The 25,980-nt window shown below is 44.7% G+C and overlaps 1 protein-coding gene across 1 annotated transcript; it reads left to right on the forward strand.

The window, feature by feature from the left end:
- Positions 1-7,680: 7,680 nt before the first annotated feature.
- LOC123452648 (type I inositol polyphosphate 5-phosphatase 4-like) lies at positions 7,681-12,724 on the forward strand. The gene is made up of 13 exons (XM_045129347.1): positions 7,681-8,386; positions 8,493-8,586; positions 9,267-9,341; positions 9,597-9,684; positions 9,847-9,951; positions 10,057-10,557; positions 10,739-10,874; positions 11,001-11,194; positions 11,273-11,381; positions 11,481-11,629; positions 11,724-11,966; positions 12,082-12,250; positions 12,331-12,724. Exons 1-11 carry the CDS (start codon positions 8,357-8,359, stop codon positions 11,941-11,943), a joined length of 1,701 nt encoding a protein of 566 aa, XP_044985282.1. The 5' UTR covers positions 7,681-8,356; the 3' UTR covers positions 11,944-11,966; positions 12,082-12,250; positions 12,331-12,724.
- Positions 12,725-25,980: the final 13,256 nt, after the last annotated feature.

Consider the following 25,980-nt stretch of genomic DNA (forward strand, 5'->3'; position numbering starts at 1 on the left):
CATATGATATTTCTCATTATTTTCTTTATTTTGATTGCAGCAAGAAAGTAGAAAATCAAACTCAAACTAAACTTTATTATATAACTCTCACTCGATTACATATATAGATAGATAGATAGATAGATCGATCATGAAACTAGCACTCAAAAGAAAAAAAGATTGAACTAAACTTTTATTTGACTAGATTTCAGAATAGCTAAATATCAAACTTGGATGGATAAGGAAAAAGAAGGATGATGGTGATACGATACCAGGGCGCCTCCCCCAAGCTTGACACAAGCCAAGGGGAGGGCCCATACCCATGAACTCAAGTCTCCTTGTTTGGTGATGAAGATGGGGGTGGTGGTGTAGATGATGAGGTAGCGTCAAACTTGTCCTCCGGCTTCCATGGGAGTGGCTCACCATTATAAGAAGAGACACGAGTCTCCAGAGTCCTGCAACTTGAAGCAATACTCATACCTTTAAACCTTTCTTTATACTCAAAGATTTGGTTTTGAAGATCAAAGACTTGGCCTTGTAGAAAATTGACTTGATCTCTGAGGGTGAAGACGATATCCTCCAAGGGCCAGCCATCCACGCCGGAGGGAGGAGGCTCGATGGGCTCGAGCACGGCGTCGCTGCGCTCGCGGGAGCGTCAAGCGCAGGTTGTCGGCGACCGGCGCTCCGCTGGCCGTGTCGAGCCAGAAGGGAGTCGGTGCTCCGGTGGCCAGAGACGGGTGGCGTCTGGCGCGTTTGTGGTAGAGTAGGAGAGGTCGCCGGGCGGGAGGAGGGGGTCCCACTACGACGTACAGAGGCGAGGCGAGGGAGGGAGGAGCGTTGAGGAGAGGAAGGGGCGCAGAGAAGGCTCGCCGGCCAGCGAGGTTGGGGGCGGCTAGCGCGCGTCCATGGTGGTCTCGCTGGCCGGGACGAGCCCGAGAGGTTGGGAACGGAGACGGTGTTGTGGTGTTTCGATCCGATCAGGATCAAGGAGGGTTCGACAGGGTGGGGAGAGTGGGGATCCGGCTGCGGGGTAGGTATGTGGTGCGGCTACTTATTGGAGGGAGATAGCGACTAGAAGCTGGTAATGTGCGTGTTAGCATTGATTGCATTTACCTCATTGCTAATATTTATTCACGTCTATCATTGTTTAAATAAAATTGGATTAACCTATCTGCGTTCTTCCAGAGTTTAAATGAATACTCCCTCCGTTCCAAGATAAATGACTCGACTTTGTACTAATTTAAGTACAAAGTTAGTGCAAAGTCGAATCACTTATTTTGAAACGAAGGAAGTATATATTAAAATATATCTTAAAGTATGTTGTGTAGTAGCATGTGTGTTGTCGCCAATTACTAAAATTAGTATTAGGATCCTTAGTAAGTGTTTTTGGAGCCATTATGGTCACTTTTGTAAAGATTTACCGGGTTCAAAAAATAAAATATTTTTTAAAATATTTATTGGAGTAACTTGTGTGTTGCCGCCAATTACTAAAATTAGTATTTGGATCCTTAATAAGTGTTTTTGAAACCATGATGGTCACTTTTGTAAAGATTTATCGGGTTAAAAAAATTAAGTATTTTTGTAGTTGAAAGAAAGAAAAAATTATGGGGAAACCAAAATAGTTTGTTAACATCTTAATCCAGTAATAAAATATTGATCACTTTTTAAACCAAAATAGTTTGTTAACATATATAGTACTTCATTGAAAGCTTTATAGTATTTGTGAATGTACTGTGCTTAAACAGATATACTATTATAGTGACGTGGGAAAGATATATAGCAAGGTGGTCCTACTAGAAATAGAAGAATTAATAACACAAATTGCTGGAAGTTTCTAAACAAGAATATTTGATAGATTTAAATATGTTGAAAGGACAAGAAGTTTTGTATCAAGGAATTTTCTACTCCATATATGGGCTTCGTGTGAAGAAAAACATGTATTTGACGATGTATCTCTTACAACAAGGAATCGTATTAATTCCAAGACGTCGAAAAATTATAGTATAAACATTTAGGGCTCTCATGAATCTTAGTAACATCTCAAAGCATTACAGTTGATTGCAAGATGATATATATCCCTTTATGTAAGTAATTGTTGGTTCCTGGTATCAAATTTAATTACAACACTTACCTTTTTATGTTCGCACTTAAACATATTAATCTAATATCATGTATAAGGCACTAGCCAACCCTATTATATAAACTTTCCTTGTAGGAATTTGGTGAAACGATGGAGCAAGTGGTTTTTCATATGTCAAACAATTTCATTTATGTACTGGCCCAATATCACGTAAAACTAACCTATCAACGTAGTATAAAAGTGACCAGTGGAGCAAACAACAATCAAATAAATAATTTGTACCAACATAAACTTAATCTGGGTAAATTTGTAGTAATCTAAAATCACATACAAACGATGGTCCGTGTCACACTTAAATCTATCAATATCCAAAAAGTCATGTGTTATGCAATAAAGGGGGTAGATAGGTGTATATAAGATAAATGTATATATTTAACACTTCTAATGCACTAAAAATGATGTCATCGCATTTGCAAGGGCCACCGTGCTAGTTCTATAGAAATGGAGCAAGGGGAAACCCTTCATTCAAAAAATAAAAAAGCATCTCCTCTCAACATGCGACCTCTCGCCGGCCATGTGCACGGCGGCGTGGGGCGGCGGCCGGCCGGTGGCAGGATAGGAAAACATTCGCCGAGCACGGGGGCAGGCGCGAGGGGCACACCGCGCACGGTCCGCGAGGCCGGCCACGGCCAGTCGCCCCCGCCCCCGCGACGCGAATAGAAAAGCCAGCACGGCAGGCCACCACGCCCCTGCCCCTCTCCCTTTGAACGGAGCCGGAGAAGCTAGCTAGCCAGCAAAGCTAAGCGAATCCAGGATTCTACCACCGCCGCCTGCACGCCTTTCCCAAAAGCCGTGGCGGGTAATGATCAATGGTCAATCCATCCGAACGTGCATCATTGATGCTTGCTTGCTTGCCTCCTCGCTTACCACTGCTCAGCATGCATGTACAGGCCACAGCACAGCAGCACAACACCATGATCGATCGGCCAAGGCGAACTGCTCCGTCCATCTTTTTCTGACCAGTTTGCCAGCCAACTGCCTCTGCCAAGGAGCACTCATTCGCGTCCCAACTCGACGGAAACAACTGGCTAGTTTTCTTCTCGATCGCTGGCATGGCATGAGGGATAATCCAGAGTCCAAGGGAAGCACAAGTGGATCCTAGGTTTCCTCAAGACGCATAGTAGTAGTAGTAGTAGTAGTAAAATTAGGCAGCGCGATTACAGATCGAAGCGTGGCACGTACGCACGGGACCAGCCATTGGCATGCATGGAAGAACAGAACGGCCGGAGACGCATGATACGTACGGGGACCAGCCATGCATGAACTGCGCCTCAAAGCAAGATCCTATGCTGCCCTGGCCAGTGTGCAGCGCCATGGATCGGAGAGTAATTAAACTAAGCTAGTTGTTGCTTTGGGAACTAAGCAGATAGGGTTAGGAAGGAAGCAAACAGAATGATCCTTCCTTGGAGTAGGGCGAGCGGCGCGCGGACCCATCGGCGAAGCTGCCGCGGATGGCCGGGGCAGGGCAGGGGTCTAGATCGGAACGACGGGGGCTCCATGGCTGTCTCACAGACAGATGCATGCCTGCCCGCGCCCATCATGCACCCACCATGTAATCCTACCCATAAGCAACGCATGTTTACTCGTGCATGCATCATCCATCATGTGGGTTATGTGCATTCCTGATCGACATGATCTACCATGTTGCTGGGTTACCTAGCCAGCTTAATTACTGCTGCTACCCGGTGATCATATCGGCATATGGAACGAGGGGTTCGGGTGCGTCACACATGCATCATCTGCGGCAGCGGCAATGAGTCGGAGACGGCCACTGTTAGAAAAAATTGGCTAGCTCGATGGCATTGACGTTGTGGCTAACATTTTCACCTTTTTCTCAAACTAGCGACTGCGAAATAATTATCAAAAATTCCACACTAGTTAAGAATGGTACGTTCGTGACATCGCAATTGATGCAAGTACAGAATGTTGAGGGGATATTTGATCGGATGACACTATCAACACGGCGATGTCAAATAGTAACAATATTAGTCTTCTTTGTTACTTTTTTTTTGCCTTTTCCGTCCGTATAATTAAAGATCGTACGTTCGGGGGGTTGCTCTTCGGAAAAACCTGTAGGTATTGCCGTTTCGGATATGGGTGTGAAAGCCATGCTGACGGCCTGACGCGACACATCATATGTAGATGGCAGGACGGACGTGCCTTGCATGTATATATAGGTCTGGAATGGGAGATACTAATATGTACGCAGGCTAGGCTAGCTGCTCCTCGAGCATGCATGGCTAGTTAGCTATAGCTGTGTCCTAGTATGATCCTACCCCCCAAAGACTGATCGTGTAATCAAAGCTGCTCGACCGATCATCCATGCTTTCCATTCCTAGCTATCTATCCGATCACTATTGCGGATGCACTCGTACGTATTGTACCACGTACCTACCCGAATTAAACAGCGGGAAAGTTGTAGATGCACGTGTACGTACGCTTCTCCGTTCACTTGCATGCGGCGCCTGGCCGGGTAAAACAACAAACCTCTAAATTTTTGGTGCAACTCGATCGTGTGGTCTTCATGGTGTCATCTCATCTGCATGCTTGGCGCATGCCTGTACGCTTCAGGCTGTACGTGTCGACTAACGGGGAAGTAGCAGTAACCGATGGCTGCCCCTGAAACAGTAATCGCGTGACCGCACACGTGCATTTCTACACGATCAGGCATGCATGCACTCGCACGGTTCAGTCCAATTTTGTGGCGCCATATGCATGGCGTGGCTTCGAATTTTTTGGGTGGCCGTGCATGCATGCACTGGTTCGCATGTAGGCTACGTGAAGACAAACGTGAAAAGACTAAGCTCGACGTGGGAGTACTCAAACTCACGCTCACACATGCATTCTACCTATCGATTCTACCGGACACGTAGACCCATAATTCAGCCCGGGTTGCATTGCATGCATGCATGCAAAGGAGCGATCCATCGACGCCGTGCCCATAGTCCAAGGCCGCTACTACAGTACTTGCTTTGCCTCAATAGAAGCAAATTTTAAATACTATCCTATCAAAAAAAGAGTACTGCAGGCACGAAAATGCATGCTGACCCGCACCCTTTTTTGTGTCTAGCCATGTCGATATCAACCCCAGCGTGACCAGTCCACCAAAGATATTGTTTGGATCGAGTCGTCGATACGATACTATATGTCGATCTCGATCTCACTACCAATATCTAGCTTTTCGTGTGCATGTGTCCGAGAGATTTGATCTGCCTAGTTTGGAAAGGTCACTGTACGTCTCTTGCTACCATATCGTTCACAAATTAAATGAACGGTGGCAGCATGTTCAGTTCAAGTGCACTCTTGGTTGGCCGGATTATTCTCCCGTTACTCGAAGGAATCATGGGGACTTTTCATGTTTCGGGCTGGCAAAGAAATTTCGGAGAAAAAACCTCTCATGAGACTTTATCGATCCAACCCGAACCCGTTCAGACCTGAAACCATCCGTCGTTATGAATTGATAATTTATTTCAGATCTTTTTACTGCGTACTCACTGCATAAAGAAATTTTGTACTACGTATTCCCTTCATCTTCTAGGCACATTTGTATTAAATATAAACATTCTTAATTTTTTTATACCAAGAATTTACACGATAACCCTACAGGCTGCTTTTGGTTCTGGTTGGGTCATTTTTTCTTTCTTTCATCCGGGAGCAGCCAGCCACGTAAATGAGGCAGGATGTCGTTGTCACGAAATCATTTTGGAAAGACAATGCAGCCATGGCATGCAAGCAATGCACACGTACGCACGCGCACGCATGCACCCATTCATCGGTGGTTTGCGTGCGAGGAGCCCCCATCGTCGATCGACCAAAGACCGATACAACCTGAGAATGATAGACGGTCAGGACGGAGAACACGACGCTGCAACATGTATGCACACGGTCGCGCGCCATGCATCCAGGGAAGTGCGTGCCAGAAGAAGAATGGTAGTATGGATAGCAACAGCCTTGTCGGCGTCAGGGTGTGTGACGCACGCGTGTGTGGCCTGTGCGGCTGTGGCACCACCGGCGGAGGCGTCGATCGAGGGAGAAAACCAAACGGAAGCGGCGGGTACACGCACGCACATACCGACGCGACAAGGAAAAACACCACGCTCAGGGCCGGGGCCGCAGGGCAGGAGCCAGCAGAGCCCACGAGCCGGGGTTCCTTTCTCTTCGGCCAGCTTAGCTAGTGTGCGCCACGTAAACCCAACCCCTGAAATCTTTGCATATTTGCGCAGAGGAAACCATACGTGGCTTTCATTTCTGGGTGTGCGTAGACGCATGCATGCACGCACCGGTTTGCAAGTACCTCTGTGAATAGCCCGCAATAATAATAATAATAATAATAAAACCCCTTTGTGAATACAAACGTACGGGCAAATACCAAGCTTTTTGTTCTTGTAGAGAAAAGGTTGATACCATGGGACATGCACGCTATCGAACACGTAGACCCATAAAGCCGGGGTCGCATGCATGCAAAGCAGCTATCCGTCCATATCCATGGACACCATGCCCGACGTCTAATACCAAGCTCGCTCGCCCGCCCGCTTGCTTCAGTAAAAGCAAAGTTCAAACAGCTGCTTCCACGAAGTGTGTGCTGATTCTGTAGTACTTCTAGTACCTTTTATCGTGCGCAAGCGCAACCCTGCCGATCTCATCTCGGCGCCACTGTGCCAGGTCCGACCGAGGCATTGTTCAGGGGTAACCTTTTGTGCGCATGCGTCCAAGGTTTGGTCACAGCCTGCTTTGAAAGCCACCGTACGTCTCTTGCTAATCAACGGTGCAAAATGTTCTCCCGTTACTAGAAGTAAGTAGGAAATCAACGAGACGGTACCTTTCACCTTTGAGGGTCGTGAGGAAAACCCAGAGAAAAACCCGGTCAGTAAAACTTGCCCGTTCAGACCGTGCGTCGATCGTGTTGGGAGGAGGTGATGAAACCTAGCTCTTAACAGCGTTGATCGATGGATGGATGTAATAAACCGAGGAGTTTTTAGTTTTTACACGAGAAGTTGCGCCAAAAAAAAAAATGGAAGCACCGGCACGCGCACGTGCGCGGCGCGTCCACGGCGAGAAAGTGTGCGAGGGAGAAGAACGGTTCCCTCCCTCGGCGCGAGAAGCACGGAGCAGTAAAAACTCTGGTGCCGGGCCCGTGCGCCACGTGGGTCCCGCCCGTCATCGCCAGCGGGAGAGGACACGGCCAGAGAAATGGAAACTGGCACGTGCAGACGCGCACCCGTCCGCCTGCCTCACTGACGGTGGGGTACAGACGCGCTCCCCATCCGGCAATTGTGCATCAAACGAAATCACCGTTTTCGTTTTGGGAAAGACATGACCCGCGGTATATGGCATGTCACCAATGCCCACGCACCCACGGCTAGCCTACGTTGCACCGCCCAGCTGCCATCTCCTTCCCTTCCCCCCCTCCCGTGCTGGCCGTGCATGCCCACCTTTTCCTCCTCCCGAGTCCCGAGCCCGATTGCAGCACAGTAGATTATATAAGCTCGGCATTAGCAGGAGCACTAACGCAGAGCAGAGGGGGAGGAGAGAGGGAGAGGATAAAAGGGAGGGCTCCAGCGAGCGAAAGCAGACGAGGGTGATCAGGAAGCCCGCAGTCTCTGGCCCTCGCCCTCGCCCTCGCCGCAACCGGACACGCCATTTTCTTTCTTTTCCTCGGCTTTTCTGCTGGCTGCTTGTGTGTTGCACACCGACCACTACCAGTACGCCCGCCTCGCCGCATACATACAAGCCTCGCCCTCGCCCTCGCCCGCAGCACCACTCTAGACCCAACTCCCAGCACCACTAGCCTTCACTTCAGTAACGCCCCCGGCCACGAGCCTCCCTCCAGTGTGATTCGGTTCAGGGCATACCCAAACCCAAGCAAGCTCGCCGTCGCCGGTTCAACCGGCATTGCTTCCTCGGTTCCGCTGGGTGGGCGGTTCTTGGCCGTGGTTGAGCAGGATTCGCGCGTCATCCCCGGCAGCGGCAGGCCAGATTGGCGGCGGCGGCGCTCGATTTGGTCCGAGATTTGGGGGGCTTGCCCTGTTCGGGGTCCGGGATTCCGTGGAACCCAGAGGCAAATCGGCCCCTTCCAGATTTGGAGAGCTTTTCTTGCGCGGCCACACCTTCCATAGCAGAGCACAGAGGGGAGAGGAGAGGGGAAGATAGAGTCGGGGGCGGCGTCAGTCCGGCGTGGATAAATTCGGTCCTGCTGCTCCAGGTTCAGCGCCCTCTCCGCCTTGCTATGAGACAGCAATGAGGGAGGAGATCAACAAGAAGAGCAAGGTGCGTGCGTGCCTGCCTGCCCGCTCCAATCTGGGCCCCGAGCTGCGATTCATGTTCTCGCCGCCGTCGGTCGGTTTCGGTGGCTGATTCGTCTCTCAACGCGCAGGTCTCCTGGTCCAAATCCCTCGTCAGGAAGTGGTTCAACATCAAGGGCAAGGCGCAGGACTTCCACGCGGATTACGACGCCGCCACCCAGCAAGGTAAACATCCCCCCTTTCACCCAAGGATTTGGTTCATTTTTCCTATTCAAGGATTTATTGCGATAGCCTTTTGGATTTAAAAGTTCTAGCAGAATTAATCAAGGGTGCAGTACAGGCTAGCTCCAGGCACCTAGGAGTACTATACTTTTCTTGCATTGCGTTGCTTCCGTCGAGCTGGTTGCTCATCCGCTGCCGTGTGGTCTAGGGAGGTTCCCCTTTGTTGAATGCGGTTTCACATTCCCATCATCACCATCATCATCATCTTGCTCGTGCCTGTGATTTCTCACTTCCGTCGGACGTTTCCGGTCCATGTTCCAAGCATTGATTCAGAGACGCATTACCACCAGTCGGGTCCCCATCCAACAGAGTTTAGTTTTCTTCACATAGGACGCGGCCTCCTCCAAGCCTCAGTTCTTCCCTCGTCCGAAATCAATGGTGTCCAAGTACTTAGAACGTCCCAATCAACACGCCTTTTTCCCAAGCGACGCACGCAGCAGATGTTTTCTTTGTCCGGGGCTGCCTGGATTTTTGTTGTATGCCTCTCATGTCATTTCTTTTTACCGCGGTCAGGTTTCTACTTTTGATCCCAGAGATGAAGAACTACTGAAGAATCTTTCATTTTCCTTTGCATTTTTGCTGTCTCTCTTTGGTCTATGGCTAAATTTGTGTTAGTGACGCAGGACGGGATGGTGGTGATGAACCGAGGACCAGCTGCTCGCAGAGGGACGCAGGCGCTGCCAAGAAAAGCAGAACCGGTACAGTTAAAGCGTTTGGACCACGCTTCCCTCTCCCCCTCTCTCTTTCTTCGGACATCAAAATCGCAGCTACCTCTTTTCTTTCCTTGTTGCTGCTTGGTCAGAGCTCTCTTTTTACCTGCTATGCCTCCTTTGCCAAACTGATATAAGTTTAGACAATCAACTCCTCTGATTGTTTTTTTTTTTTTTGGAGCAACCCGACTTATCTGATTGTTCATTACTCTGTTTATGTTGTTCCTTATGGGCCTACTGCAGAACGGTCGCTGAAGCGGAATGTCGATCGCGTACGCAGATCAAGGAATGAGTTCGATGTGTCACGCCTCACAGAAGCTCAAGATTACAGGTACCGCCTGTTCACTGTCTGTATTTCTTTGCTTGTAGTAATAGGGTATTCGATGCAATACTGTTCATATTATTCAGATCATAGTTACCACAGTTAGTTTTCGCAATTTTACTTTGCTGGTGCATTCTGGTTTAACATTATTTTGCTTCCTTATCTGTGCAGAATCTTTGCCTCGACCTGGAATGTTGGTGGTAAATGCCCATCAAGGGGGTTAGATTTAGATGATTGGCTCCATTCTTCACCTCCTGCTGATATCTATGTGCTCGGGTATGGACTGTCAAAACCTCTGAGGCCTTCATATTGTAAATTTTGTACATTAAATATTGTGCTCTTGAGCTATGTCCTCTAACGATACTTTTCAACCTTTTGCAGATTTCAAGAAATTGTTCCTTTGAATGCTGGAAATGTTCTTGGTACCGAAGACAATGTTCCAGCAAAGAAGTGGGTATCGCTTATTAGGAGGACACTGAACAAGAACCCTGGGCCTAGCAGTCATGGTGGCTATCGCACTCCATCCCCTGTCCCTGATCCGGTTGTGGAACTAGATGCTGATTTTGAGGGATCATTGAGAAGACAGGATAGCTCATCATTTTTCCACCGTCGGTCATTCCAGAACCTTAGTCGGAGTTTAAGGGTTTCAGGAAATGATATGTTCTCACAACCAAGATTGGACCGCAGGTTTAGTGTTTGTGACCCAGTTAACATAGGAGGCAGACCAAGTGATTTTGATGGAAATTTCCAGTGTATTGGATCACCAGGCGATGAATATATTGACGAGGATATAAGTAATGGAGCATATTTTTCACCATTCCCATATGGTTATGGTACTTCAGCACCCATGGAAGAAGATGATGAGCAGCCAAATGCTTCTAGGTATTATATTATCTTTTGGCATGTTGCATTAAATTTCACATTTACTTGTTTCTCTAAGTTCCTTTTGTGAACATAATTAAAATGATCTACAAATATTTGTGCTCAGTAGTTGTACTCCTAACTTCATGATGATGTTTTTTATTAAGTTTGTGCAGTAACACAAATATTGTGGTTGTACCAGGTATTGTTTGGTTGCCAGCAAACAGATGGTTGGTATATTTCTCACAGTTTGGGTACGCAGTGAAATAAGAGATGATATTCGAAACCTGAAAGTTTCCTGCGTGGGTAGAGGATTAATGGGTTATCTTGGAAATAAGGTAAAATGATGTACATTGTATAAGTTGCACTTATTTGATTTCAATTCAATAATCTTGTAAGATTCATTGTTATTAGCTTATTATATACTATATATAAATGCTCAAACTCCTTTTCACTTACTGCAGGGTTCTATATCAATAAGCATGTCTTTGCATCATACAACCTTCTGTTTTGTCTGTTGTCATTTGACCTCTGGCGAAAAGGAGGGAGATGAATTGCGCAGAAATTCTGATGTCATGGAGATCTTAAGGAAGACAAGGTTTCCTCGTGTCCGTGGATGTGGCGATGTTAAGTCACCGGAAACAATTCTTGAGCATGAGTATGTTTCCTTATGCAACATAGTAATGTGGAAGCTAGAGAAAAATTATTGCTAACTTATTTTTCATTCTAATTGCAGCCGCATCTTATGGCTTGGTGATTTGAATTACCGGATTTCTCTTCCATACTCGTCAGCAAAAGTTCTGGTTGAAACACATAACTGGAGGCAACTCTTGGAGAGAGATCAGGTAATTTGCACTACCCCGTTACACGGCAATGTTGTTTTCGTGGCCATGCTTGGCAAGGTTAATTTCAGGGCCATGCTTGAATTACTCCTTTTCGAACAGCTTCGTATAGAGCGGAGATGCGGACATGTTTTCCCAGGATGGAAAGAAGGAAGGATTTATTTTCCTCCAACATATAAATACTCTTTCAACTCAGACCGGTATTCTGGTTATGGTGTGCGTCCCAAGGAAAAGAGGCGAACGCCAGCTTGGTAACTTCTTTAGTACTTTAGTCAACCAGAATACCCTTACCTAGTACTAGTCCTGAGGAACTTACTGACGAAGCTTTTCTTTTTCTTACCAAAGGTGTGATCGTATTTTGTGGCATGGTACTGGCCTCATTCAGTTATCATATGTCCGAGGAGAATCTCGATTCTCCGACCACAGACCAGTGTACAGTATTTTCATGGCGGAGGTTGAAATTCTCCACCAGAGGAGAAGGAACATGGGCTATTTCAGTTCTAGAGTCGAGGTGGAAGAGCTGTTGCCGTATTCTCACAGCCATGGAAACATAAAGTTCTACTAATTCAGCCCCTCCCCTTGCTATAAGTAAGTTTTGCGCTTTATGTATGTGCAAGCTAACTAGTTGCTTCTCAATTAAGAACTGCCTTTTTTATATGCATTGTTTTTTGTTTAACATGTCTCATCTGTTTATGCAATGCAGGCTGATCGGTCCTCAGCGATGAATAACTTGGTTCCAAGATCTGTTGGACGATCAGATGTGAATGTGCAATATTTTTCCATCTGTTTTTCATAACATTTTAGTGACACCTGAGATGTAAAGCCTAGGACAGATGCGTGGGGAACATATAGCTGCAAAAGCTAACATAGAGGTAAAAACCGACTTCTCGGGCGTCGACTGAAGCCTGAAACTCTCACATTGGCCTAACATTTTTCTCTCTTGCTTTTGCAGGATAGCTGGGCAATTTTGCAACTAACAATTTGCCCGCGGCGGCTACGTTCATCATCGGAAGAATCGGCCAGCTCACATGACTGACTATACAACTCAACGAGCTCTTTCCACCCAGTCAATGTCGCCCCTTTGTTCGGAGGCATCCGCAAGCTCCAATCATTGCCTTTTCTTCTTCTTCTCCTCCGCTTTTCCCCTTTGCAAACCCTGTAAATTAATCAGGCTGGGCGGCCAGTGTACGTATGTAGGATCGGCATGAGGTGTAGAATCATTGCAGTTCGGCGGAGGGAATGATACTCGGACTGGACCCAACGATATTAGTAGCTGTTAGTTATTTTTCCAGATGATGAATTTTTTTTGTGGTGTGAGGAGGGAATGATATGTGTTGTTGATGTGACTTGAGAGGCTTGCGAAAAGCTGTGATGATACGCTTGGCCTTTCTGGTGATGTGGTTCAGAAGCTACATGATGCGCCCCCATTTGCTGCACTCATTGCCTGCTGCTGTTGCCAGAGGATGTAGCATTGTGTTTTTTTTGTTCTTGGATACAGGGCTGTTTCCTTGTTGGAATACATGGTGCAATGCCTCATCATCGTGGTTCTTTTGCGCTGATGTGGAAAATGAGCTGGCGGGTATGGCCTGGGAGTTTATTTTGGGTATAAGGCTGTTTTCTAGGCCATTTGATTGAGATCGAACGACCGTCCTTCGTTCTTCTTCCTTCGGGACGTATCCGAATTGTAAAATTCAGTCGACTTACACTCTTATCTTAGGGCAAAGAAAAGAAAAAAGGCCACGTCCAAATAGTATTAGCTGAATCAAGTGGAGCTTCTCCTGAGTTCATTTTCTCCTGTTGCTTGCTATTTACTGTAGTCTAGGGTGTTTGGCTCTTTGAATCGAATGAAAGAACAAGCTTTGACTTGACCTGCTTGGCTGCTTTAATTGGTCCCTGGCCGGAGGGGGAGTCACGTGATGCGATCTCACACCTGCCGGCGTACGGTGCACTTAACCGTCACGGTTAATTTGGAGTTAATGGTTGCTTCTTTGACCCTTGACTGCTTTACTACTTGGGTGAAAAAACACAATACGTACACTAGTAGTAGATCTGAGTTACGTAACTGAAAGCTGTGAGTTACAACTTACAGTACAGCATCGGAGATCTAGCGGGAAGGTTGAAAGATAAAGCGCAGCTGGGGCTGTGTGCAGGTGCAGCAGTAAATAAAAGATAAAGCGGGTAAAAAAAAAAAGGCACGCCATGCTTTGAGCGATCCCTGATTCTTCTTTTGACTGTTACGGCGATCGAGCCTCGACTGTTAATCCTCAGTAGTACTATTATTCTATAACGTCAACTGGTTGCGAGTATATACACTGCCGATTCATAAGTAGTAACATGCATCATCCACTTGGAAGTACCGTGTATGCAATGTGCCAGTGTCAACCAAAGTGCAGTAGGATACATGGGGCGGAAGCCCAAGTTTTGCATTTGGATCGACCCTGCCGGTGACCGGGATGGCTGTACCCGGCGACGTCACCGGGCTCATGGCAATATGGCGTTGCCCTGCCGGCCCGCCCTCCTGCCGCTGCCTCTTTCTTTCTCATCGTCGTCTGACTGAGCAGTGACCACCGATCTCACACCACACCAGCGGCATGGCCTCTGGTCCCTGGAGCCCTGGACCCTGGAGGTATCGGCATGGCCGAGATGAAGGAAACCGGGAAGAAATCAAGGACGGACGGACCGACCGAAGGAGAAACGCTCCCGAGCGCAGGCCGGCCGCGGCATGGCGCCCTGCGGCCTGCAGGCGCCTTTGTCTTGTGGATCCCAGCACATACGTACCTCTCCCTCGCCGTTGCTACGTAGTTTGTGCGCCGGTGTTGCGTCCTGCAGCGACCTGCTGCAGGCCTTGGATGGATGGATAGATGCGTGGGCTTCCATCCTCTCCCCCCGTCCGGAACGAAAACAAAGGGAAAGGAAGATGGATGGACGGATGGATCTGACTGATGCCATTGACGGATGGACGTGGACTGTGCATGCAGCGCAGTGCAGGTCAGCCATTTGCGTTGCTTCTCCTAGCTCGTACGCCTTTCTTAATTGGAAATTGCAGGGCACAGGTCAGACCTTCGGTGATCAAGAATTCTGCATGATGGTAGGTCTAGGTGTGTATGTAAAGGTAATTACGGACGAATTAGGTCGTCCATGCACGCGACGGCATTGCTTTTCAGCTGGGGCAGGTAGTGAGCTGAGCTCGGACCGGATCCAAGTGCTGCTGAAATTAAATACTGACGTGGTACTGCATGCAGTGCACCGATCTCAGGCCCGGAGTTAGTGGATAGATCGATATACATACGTACAGGTGCAGCTACCACACCAAACAAATGTACAGAGATTTATTACTACCGCCTGCATGCCGCTTCCGTTCAACAAAAGAAGCGGGAGAAAGAAAAATGCCTGCCGCTACGAGCATAGCCATCGTCGCTACGTCCGTACGATCGGCCGTGCGTGCTGTGCCTTGCCGTGCCGCCATTGTTTTGTTCCTCACCGTGCCGTGCTAGGACGCGCGCGTTGCACGCACGGCTCCATCCTACGCGCACTAGCAGCTACTGTATTACCTTCAGGCCTCAGCACATAGACGTATTTCCATACTACTACTCCTACGTACCTACGTAAACGTCTACGTACATGCACATAAACGTCTACGTCTGCCATGCCACATCCCACGCCATGCACGGATTGCGATGTGCAGTGTGGACTAGTGAGCTAGCTGAGCTCGGTCGACGTGCGCACGCACGCATGCACGCACTGTTGGGCGCGGCGCCGCTCGTGGCATGCATGCATAGGCCGCCCCGGTGGACGGCGGTCACCGTCGTCTCTGCCTGTTCTCGTTACCCTCGTTGTTTCCTCCGACTCGTCGGGTTTTACTCCACCACACAACGTTCTGCCGCGCGTGCATGCGGGCTTTCCGTTCCGGTACCTTCGACCGAGCATAGCCATCGAGTCCGAGTCCGGGGACTGGCCGGATCCGATAGCTCTGCGCGGGCACGTCGTGCTGCTTGAGCAGGACGGCCTCGCCTGTCTCTCTCTACAGCACTGGCAGTTGCTTTGCTACTGCACACCGGGTCATCAGCGCGTGCATGCCACGGCAATGCAGATGCGGAGCGGGTCATGCGTCCGTGCGCTGCGTACATACGGCCATGCACACACGTCGGCCCGGCCATCAGTCAATCTGCCCTGTCACGGGTTAAGTGTGTGTGTGTACTGCACCTGTTCGCTGCTGCATGCGCATGCAGAAAGCAGAGCCAGGCGCCGGCGCGCGTGCGGCGTGTCGATCGTGGGTTCGTTGCGTACAGTGGCGCTGTATGGCAGAACCTTCCACTCGTTCATTTGTGTGTTGGCATCGGGAGGAGTACGTGCGGTTGACGTGTAATTTCCTTCATTTTCCGTCTTCGTTTTGAGAGAAAGAACACGCAGGCAGGGTACATAAGAGATGTTCGGATCGAGTGAATCCAGCCGGATACTGGAGGCCCAGCTCGCATACTTATGGGCATCCATCTCGCCTGATTCATGTTTAGTGGGCCTCCGGAAAGACTGCACTCGGTGACGTCACCACTAGCTCTCATCCTCTATTCCTCTTGATCATCTCTCACGAGTCACGTAGGTAGTTCTACTTGTACGCACCCACATGGCGCTAGATCGAGAGGCATGGCCGAGACGAGGAGAACCGGCCGGGAAAAAATGCAGTCCGGGCAGCATGGCGACGACCACAGCCTGCACATACATAGAGCCGGCCCTTCCCTGCTGCAGGTGTACTCTTGCTTTGTTCATGGAGAAGGTCAGAAGGGCCTCCTCTCGGTCGGCCGGCCGGAATGCAAACAAAAGGAAAAGCTGATGGAATCGATAGACGCGCGTGCAATGCTGCAGTGCAGCGGTGCGGGTCAGCACTTTGCATTATTAACATGCCCGGGGGTGCAGCGGCTAGGGCTCTAGCGCGCACGGATCGGGCCGTGCATGTGCCATGCCGTGATCCTTTCCGGCGGTCGAGCTCACCGTGCCGGTGCACGCACGGCTCCGAACCCTGCACTGCATGCACGTACGTACGTACGCACGCACGCCTCTACTCTACTGCACCGCATGCACGTACGTACGTACGTACCTGGCCCACGCCACATCCCGTTTTCAGCCGGCCCTCTGCGCGGTCTGCGAGGACGTGTGAGCGCTAGCTGAGCTGGTCGACGTAGTAGGTCATGTGGCGTGCGGCAGGCCGGTGGTGGTCGTCTCCGGCAAGCCGGACGTGCGCGCCCGGGCTCTCGCAAGTCGCAAGCTCGGCACGTACCTTGGAGTCCGGGGACTGTGCCACGCGCGTAGTACCACAGTAGCAGGCTAGCAGCAATGGCTCGTATTTACGGCACTGGCCGTTGCTCGCCACTGCACACCGCGTTGCCGCCCTGCGCGCGTGCGCTGACGCCATGCTGCGGGCAGACAGAGCGGGGCAGATCGATCGATCATCGGTGTACGTGTCCGTCCGGCCATGCACGCACGCGCGCGGACGCGCAGCTCAAAGCTGGCCGAACCAGACAGTCGCGAGTTATGTGGGCACGTACGTGCGGGCAGGCAGGCATGCAGCGTGTCGTGGTGTACAGTGGCAGAGACTTCAACTCCTGTTATCCTCATCGTGGTATGAGAACCATCAAATGCCAATGCCATCTTTTGTACTTCCTCCGTTCCTAAATATAAAACTTTTAAACGATTTTACTAAGAGTCTACATAAAGAGCAAAATGATTGAATCTATACTTTAAAGTATATCTATATACATCCGTACGTAGTCCACTAGTGAAATCTCTACAAAGACTCATATATATTTAGGAACGGAGGGAGTAGGTAACAGTCGAACCGAATCGAATGGCTTGGTGCCTTTGCTACACCTACGGGATTTTTCTATGAAAAGTTATGTACGTGATGGCGTGGTCTCGTTTAATTGGTTAGCACGCCCCTTCAACCTGAAAATCAGGGATGATTAGTTAAGATTAGCGAAAGAGATAACGTTTTTAAGTAAGTTTACGTAGCAATTTTCATATGTGTAGCATCTTTGTGTGCTAGCCAGTCCAACACTCGAAAATCCTACATCTGCTAAAAGTTACGAACGTGTTACGTAAATTTCCAAACTAACTAACTCTTGGCCCCCGTGATTTTCAGGGGTGTGGGCCCCTTCCTCCCCCTTCTTCAATCACAGTTTGACAACTGCACAATCACGTAAGATTTAGTAGAGTCGTATGTAAGTGTAGCATTGCTCGTCTAACACTGTTATACATACCTACGAACAACTTCTACGTTTCCTTATGAAAATCCTTTCTCTGCTATATGACCCCAGATTTTCAGGGCGGGCCCGCCACCCCCGTTAAGGGCATATACAATGGTATACAGTCAGCTGTCTGTAACATACGACACGTTGGAACAGAAATAATGTGAAGGAAAGAGAGTAGGGAAAATAAGTGAGTCTGTGTGTAGAAATAACGACGATATGTTGCCTTGTAAATCGCTACTTACCGACGATGTTTTTCCCCTTGTATGAAGCTTGTCGCCTCTTGTGGGATCGTGGGCCTCGTGGCCGCTATCAACTCGAGTCGTGGGCTTCGTGACTGGTTCAATGGAATTTGAGTTGAGTTTCGTAACTTTATAGCCGTTGGGTGTCTTTTTTTTGTTCGAGCGCTGGTGTTATAGATAGACGAAAGACACCCTGTTGTAGAAGATGTCTGTAGTTTTATCTATAAATAACGTGGAGTATTATTATAAACAACATTGGTCTGAACTGTTGTACATGCCCTAACAAGCAACTAACAATTGACACATCATTCCCTCGCAAAAAAAAATTGACACCTCGTTACATCAGCCCTTAGTCGCTCTCACGCGTAACTTTTTTTTTGAAACTCTCATCACTCCTTTTCGTTAGTTGGTAATCAAAACACAGACTACCTTTTACAAGCAAAGAGATGATGACATCGGGTGCCTCATCAAACCAGAAACTAGAGGAAGAAAAATTACAAATTCTAGCTAGCAACTCATCAGCCACAGCATTAGATTTCCTACGGCAATGCTCATAGCGCTCATATGTGAAGTCCCTGGTCATGTGGAAACAATCATAAATTTATAGCTGAAGATATTGATGTATTTTCTCCATCTTGCATTGGCATTATTATGTTTGAAGTTTTATCAAAGTTGACGATCATCTTGGCACAGCCGACCAATGTTGCGAGGTTTAAACCAAACCGGAGGCGAGCATGCAAGACTGCTGGTCACTTGTAGAAAACAAAAATGAGCTCATGTGTCAGTTGGGAAGGCCCAAATTCTGATACTAGACCAATGCGGCCCAACAGGAACCCTTTTACTCCCTCCGTCTCAAAATAAGTGTCTTTACTTTATACTAACTCTAGTACAAAGTTGTACTAAAGTTGAGATAGTTATTTTGGGACGGAGGGGTATTTTGGAAGAGTCATATTTCCCCGCGTGGTGAAATCTAACGAAATCATTATTGAGGGGTTCCCCTTGTAAAAGTCGATACTACCTTCTATGGTGCTAACAAGTGGCGTATTGCTTGTGCCTCACTTATCGTAACTTTAGAGTTTTTTTTTCATATATTTTTTAAAATATTTTATTCTCGAACCATAAGTACAAACCATGAATCATTTCACCGTTGGATTTCCCAGGTCGACATATGCAAAATTAGAGCACATGTTAATAAGTTCAGGCAAACCTTTTCCAAAAAATAAAATAAAATAAACAAGAATAAAAATGATAAACTGAAAAACAAAAAAAGGAACCTGGATGCACACTTGTGATTTCCACTTTTTTTTTGAAGCATAAGTTGTGCTTCTCCTGTATTCGGGCAAGCATAGTTATGCCTTTCCCATTCGGGAAGCACAACTATGTTTCTTTTTTCTTTTTGGTACGCACAACATGTGCCTTTCATTTTTCAGGAAGTAAAACCTTGTTTCTCATAGAAGCAAATGATCTGTTTCCATAGAAGATGAGTTCTTAAGAAAACTCCCAAAACCTAGGGAAAGTAAGGAAAAGGCAAAAAAAAAATCTTGCCGAAAAGAAAAAACCCGAAATCCTGAAGAACGCACCCAATGCATAATACATGACGTCTATTGGACGCATCACTTGGTGCACTCCGAGGAACCCCCAAAGGATACCTCTTAATTAGTTGCTCCCGAAATCCAGTTGACGCCCGCATACGTCAACTATGCGACACACCCGCATATGTCAACTAGGCGACCTGCCCACATACGTCAACTAGGCGACACGCCGTGCTGGCGTTAGAGCCATGTTGGGCCGGCCTACTGGGGTTGTTTATGCACTGCCCTAATTCGTTCGCTATTGTTGTAGTTTTTCCCTCTTTTTTTGGTTGTGTTATTTTGTTCTTGGGTTTTCTATTACATCACATACTCTTTTTTTCTATGGGATTATTTTTTATTTTTTATGTTTCCTATCCATTTTTTTAATTGTTGAGATACGATTACACAAGAAATATTATAATATACCGTGAAAGTATTATTATTAACATTCAACTGTTTGAAGCCTGTATTTTTATATATGGATAATTTTTTAATATACAGTAAATGATATTTAAATAAGGTGAATATTTTTTAAATTTATAAAGAACTTTTCTAAACGACAGTGAATATGTTTATAAATATTCGTATGATTTTATCAATTTTTAATAATTTTGTCATCCATAAATAATATAAATCACCTTTTTTCAAAACATTTTTTTTGGAAAAGGAGGATTACCCCCAGTCTCACCATTTTCAAAAACAAAACATAGAGAATCCAAGGAATAAAACACACATCTCAAGTGAGCTGGCTAGACCGGGGTAGCCCAGTTACGTCTTCCGTCAGGTCAGTATTTTCGTAAGTGGACCTACCTTTTTATCTTTCTATTATGCCCCCATCTATTTTTTTTTCCGTCGATTTTTATTTATTTTATATTTATAAGTTAAGGAATATTTGTCAATGTTTTGAAATTCAAATGAACTTTTTTATATTCGATAACATTAATCAAACTCATTTTTCTTGAAATCTTGGAATATTGTTCAATTGTGAACATTTTCTAAACTCTTGAATATTTCTAAATTCTGGAATATTTTTCTAATGCCAAAAGAATTTAATAATCTATGAAAATTTCTTAAATTTCAAAATTGTTCTTAATCTGCAATCATTTTCACATTTTTTTTAATTTAGATTTTTTAGACATAAGTTAATAATTTTCCAAATAAAAATTATGAAATACAATTAAAATTTTGTATTGGTAGAATTTGAAAATTGTAAACATATTCAACTGCATGACTATTTCTTGAAATTTGTGAATATTTATATATTTTTTAAATCCCAAACAAAGATTCCAATTTATAGAAAATAAACAATACTTCGTGGATATTTTGAACATTAGAAAAAGCAAAAAGAAACAGGGTACACCTTGCCTCGCACATGGGAAGCCCAAACGCACGAGGAGTTTTTCATACGCGGGAGGTAGGGCTGGGCACTTCCTATTCGATGCCTTAAGCGCTCGTTATTATGCGATTTGCAAAACGAGCTCGAGCGCATACCCCCGTTCCGCGCTTGAGTCCGCTCTTTGTGTTTTTAAGTTAAAACTCTTCTTATTCATTCTCCAAGCTTCCCAAACTGGTTTTATTTTTTCACTTGATTTGAAATGGTTTTGTTTGTTTTTTTTCTTTTGCCAAATGCGTGATTTTTTAAATCGATGACTTTATAAAATTGATTTTTTTTTCAAATCAAAGAATTTATTTTCATAATCTATGAGCTTTCTCTAAAAATTGATGAAAATTTCAAAAAGTTGGTGAACATTTTTGAGATAGGATGAATTATTCTAAATTCTTTCAAGCTTTCTCAAATTAGTGAACTTTTTACAAGTGTGACTTTTTTTCTAAAGTCGACGAAGTTTTTATTTGTGTTTTTCTGTAGATTTTTAAAAATAAAAATCCAGATTTGTTTTCTGTATTTTCTTTCAAAAGTTAAGGCTTACTCACAACTGGTCAATCGTCGACCAGTCAACCATTGACAGACGAATGAAATTTGTCAAGGTATTGCATCATGATGGTGTAAAGGCCTGGCCCATTTCCTGCACCTAATGGACGCTTACCCGCACTTGTGGTGATATGTGTGCACTGGATGCTATATACTCCCTCCGTCCCAAAATAACTGTCTTAAGCTTAGTACAAATTTATACTAGATCTAGTATAAAGTTGAGACAGTTATTTTGGGACGGAGGGAGTAATATCTTAGAAAAATCTAATAAGATGAGGATATTGTCAAAATATTACTCCCTCCGTTCCTAAATATAAGTATTTTAAGAGTTTACACTAGAAAATTATATACATATGTATATAGACATGCATTAAAGTGTAGATTCATTTATTTTGCTCCGAATGTAGCTCCTAGTAGAATCTCTAAAAATACTTATATTTAGGAACGGAGGGAGTAATGTATAACATCATAAAATTTCGTATTAAAAATGACAAGACATGAGTGTGATAATGGGCCTAATATAAAGGCCGACATCTGTTATGTACTATCAAGTGTGTACGCGCATAAATGAGTGAAAGAGAAATAAATGGGGAAGCAACACTGTGAAATGCAATTCCGTTTCGACGTGTTGTGAGACCACTAAAATTGATACTTTGTGGTTTTAGTACTATGTATGACATGGCATATATGTGTGCAAGTTATACTATTATATGATTGTTTTTGCGTATTGTAGATTAACATAATTTCCATACATTTTGTTTGCAATTGTTTGGCCTTTTTCTATAGTTCTTTCTTCATTTTCTTTATTCTTTTAGGAAATACAAATTCTCTTAATTCATTCTTACTTAGAATAAATGTTGAAATATATAGCTAAAATAAAACTAATTGTTTGGTTAGTAATTTTATATGTTTCTTTTTACAGGTAAAAAAGTGACTTGGCACAAAACGATCTTGTAATTTTCTTGTGCTAATGTTTACTTTTTTAGTGCTCACCAATGTTTGACCGTTGTTTTATTTTATCTGTTTAAGTGTGACTGTTTTGTAATCATGTGACTACTTAGTTTGTGTTCGAGACTAAAAATGAGATTCATTTTTAGTTAATTTTCTTAAATCATAATGATCATAAAGTTGCACTATTTTATGATTGTTTTGCACAATATGAGAGAGGGAAATTTTGTGTTATTTATGTGCAATTTATCAATATATTCTAATTGCCTCATATAAGAAAATAGTGTGACAGTAAGTGTTTATAATTTTCTCATGTTTGGCCAATTTTTTTAAAATATAATATAATTTTTATCACATTGTTTGAGGATTAAACCACTCTCATAAACCATTCTACCATATAAATACGTGGGTTATTTTTTGTTTTTGTTCGTGACCTAACTTTGTACAAAAACTAAGTGCAGTTTTATCTTAAAAAAATTGGTGATATTTTATCCTTTCTTCATTATGTTTCTTCTTTTATGGTAATACCAATGCCTTTAATTTATTCGGCCTTAAAATAGTTTTGGTTTCATTTCTATTTTTTGTTTTAGATAACACTACTTTTCTGATTCTACCTTACTTAGATTAAAATTTATATGGAAATAATTTGCTAACCATGGTCATAGCTATACACAGCCTAATTTTTTTTCTCTAATTATTTTGGACTATAAAAATGGTATAACGAAAATATCGTAACCATGCACAAGTCCCGCAAGAAAACATGCAATTATGCTAAAAGGCAATCAAAAAGACCGATAGAAGTGAGAACAATGTCCTTTCTACACAACGAAAAGGCATTTGTGTCAAAAGGGTAATAAAAAGACAAAGAAAAGTGAGACAAAATCATTTTTGTATAAAAAAATGCGCTTGTGTAAATTGCCATAAGAAATCTGACACCTCATATGTCAAAAAGGATACTTATACCAAAGGATGTGTAGCTGTTATCATGCATGCGTAGTTATCATCATGCATAGGAAATCGTCTCTCAAAATTATATTTTACATATAATTTTTGTTTTAGCTATTTTTCTATATTTCTTTTTCGATAAAAAAGTGATTGTCATGAAGGTTCTCGCTTGTGGTGATGTTTCACCTTTTGTTGTTACTTAGTAAAGAAAGCAATGGATTTTCTTTATGTAGGCGATGATCGTTTATTGTAACCATGAGACTGATTAATTTGTGTTAGGAACTTAAAATATAATTCATGATTAGTTGATCTACTTAAATAGTAACACTATTCTGGTTGTGACTACTACTAGCAACCTAGTAGTAGCCCGTGTTTTATACTCCTCGCTACTAATATGGCATGTCCACAAGCCATGATGGGTACCACCTAGTAGGTGCATGGGACTGTCGTGCCTGCGCTACTTCTATGCTTTACTAACACTGCACTATTTTTTCCGCGCTACTGGCCAGCTAACCCGCACCACTATTAGGTGGTTGTTTATACGGATTTTTCTAGTAGTGGTATAATAACATTGTAGTAGCGCGGGTGAGTTAACCCGCGCCACCATTAGGTGGTTGTCTATATGGATTTTCCTAGTAGTGGTGTATATAACATAGGTGACAACTTCAATGCTGACCCATACCACTCTTGCCCCATCGCTTTGACCGTGGATGTTCAAAGGTAGGAGGGGGTGAGAGGGGTACCTTCAGTTTACCTTGCCCCACTTAGCTCGTGAGAAGTTAGACTTTATCTTTAAACTTTTATTTGGATCATAACTTAAGAGACTCTCCTTTGAGACAAATGTCATCTTGTAGCATGAATGAGAACCTTCTCCGTGAAACTTGCGGCGCCAAACAAATAAAATACTTGCGGTGCCAAAAAACCACTAGGGCTCATGACTTATACCAACTAAGTCTCAACAAAGCTTAAACTTAGCAATAGGATCTCACTTTGTCAAAATATTAGCATGTTAGGTCGAAAGTATGTCTAGAGGGGGGGGGGGTGATTAGATTACTTGAAAACTTAGCCTTTTCCCAATTTTAGTGGTGGGCTAGTTTTAACAATTATGACTAGTCAAGTTCACCCTACACATGCATATCTAAGAGTATAGCAGCGGAAAGTAAAGACATGCAAATGTAATGTAGAGTGTGAGGTAGGAAGATCAAACGCAAAGGTTGACACGATGATTTTTGGCGTGGTTTTGATAGGTGGTGCTATCGTAAGTCCACGTTAGTGGAGACTTCAACCCACAGAGGGTAATGGTTGCGAGAGTCCATGAAGGGCTCCACCCATAAGGGGTCCACGATCAAGCGGCCTTGTGTATTCCACCATGGCTTCCGTCCACACAGGACTTGCCTCACTCACGGTAGATCTTCACGAATTAGGCGATCTCCTTGCGCTTACAAACTTCTTGGTTCAAATCCACAACACGAAGTAGGAGGCTCCCTAGCGGCACCTAACCAATCTAGGAGGCACCACCCCCAAAAAGGTAATAGATGCGGTAGAACGATGAACTCCTTGCTCTTGTGCTTCAAAAGATAGTCTCCTCAACACTCAATCACTCTCTCGTAGATTTGGCATGGGTTGGAGAGATTGATCTTGTGTAAAGCAACTTGGGGAGGCTAGAGATCAAGTTTTAAATCGTTGGATTGGAATATCTTGATCTAAACGCATGAATAGGTGGCTCTCTCTCAGAAAAATGGATCTGACAAGTGGGTGTGTGTTCTGAGTGCTTCCTCTCCGAATGAGAGGAGGTGTAGGGGTATATATATGCATCTCCCAAAATCCAACCGTTACAACATTATTGCCCAACTCGGTAACACCGAAATGAATCTCGGTGGTACCGAGTTGCACTAAATGTGGCAACTTTTAAATTCTTGGTGAGACTGATATATGAATCTCGGTGGTATCGATACAATGAACTACACCGATTTCCAAATCTCGGTGAGACCGATTTCAAACTCAGAAATTCTGATTCTTGAAATCTTCTCAACAGAAAGTTGGTCATTGAATATTGGTGGCACCGATGTGAAAGTTGGTGGTACCGAGATGGTAGGGTTTGGCATAGGATCTGTCTAGTGAAAATCGGTAGGGTCGAGTGGAAATAGTTGGTGACACTGATTGTACTGATATGGCTTTGGACAAAGATATCTTATGTGAGAATGAGTGAATATTTTTGGTGGCTTCCTCTAAGCACTTGAGCAAGCAATTCATCATAATACCTCACCCCCTTTTAATAGTATTGTCTTTCCTATGGACTCAAAGTGATTTTTCACAAATGTAAAATGTAGAGTATTCTTGCTTGAAGCTTGATCCAATCCTATTCCTTTCCTTGCATCAAGGGGCTTCTCCTCACAATCCTATAGCCAAGGCATCTTTGAAATTTTCTGAAATATACTTGGATAAGCTCATTAGTCCAATGATGCATATGTTGTGACCAATTATCAAAACCACCTTAGGGAGAAATTGTGCTTTCACACCACGATTACCGTGAGTACTAATCTTGCATACCTTCAGTTTATGTGGCTCAATAATGTCTTGAATGTAATGGCATTTGACATCAATGTGCTTTTTTCTCTCATGGAATATTTGATCCTTAGTGAGATATATGGCACTCTAACTGTCGAAAGATAGGTTAAAGCAAGAATTATCTTTACAAATCTTAGCATTCAAACCTTTCAGCAAAAC

Source organism: Hordeum vulgare, chromosome 5H (genome assembly GCF_904849725.1).
Source record: "Hordeum vulgare subsp. vulgare chromosome 5H, MorexV3_pseudomolecules_assembly, whole genome shotgun sequence".
NCBI classification, from domain to species: Eukaryota; Viridiplantae; Streptophyta; class Magnoliopsida; order Poales; family Poaceae; genus Hordeum; species Hordeum vulgare.

Excerpts from the sequence above, each read along its gene's own strand:
- LOC123452648 (XM_045129347.1), top strand. The coding sequence starts at position 8,357 with ATGAGGGAGGAGATCAACAAGAAGAGCAAG. Across the intron at positions 8,587-9,266 it reads CGACGCCGCCACCCAGCAAG|GACGGGATGGTGGTGATGAA; the intron begins GTAAACATCCCC and ends TTAGTGACGCAG. Across the intron at positions 11,382-11,480 it reads AACTCTTGGAGAGAGATCAG|CTTCGTATAGAGCGGAGATG; the intron begins GTAATTTGCACT and ends CTTTTCGAACAG.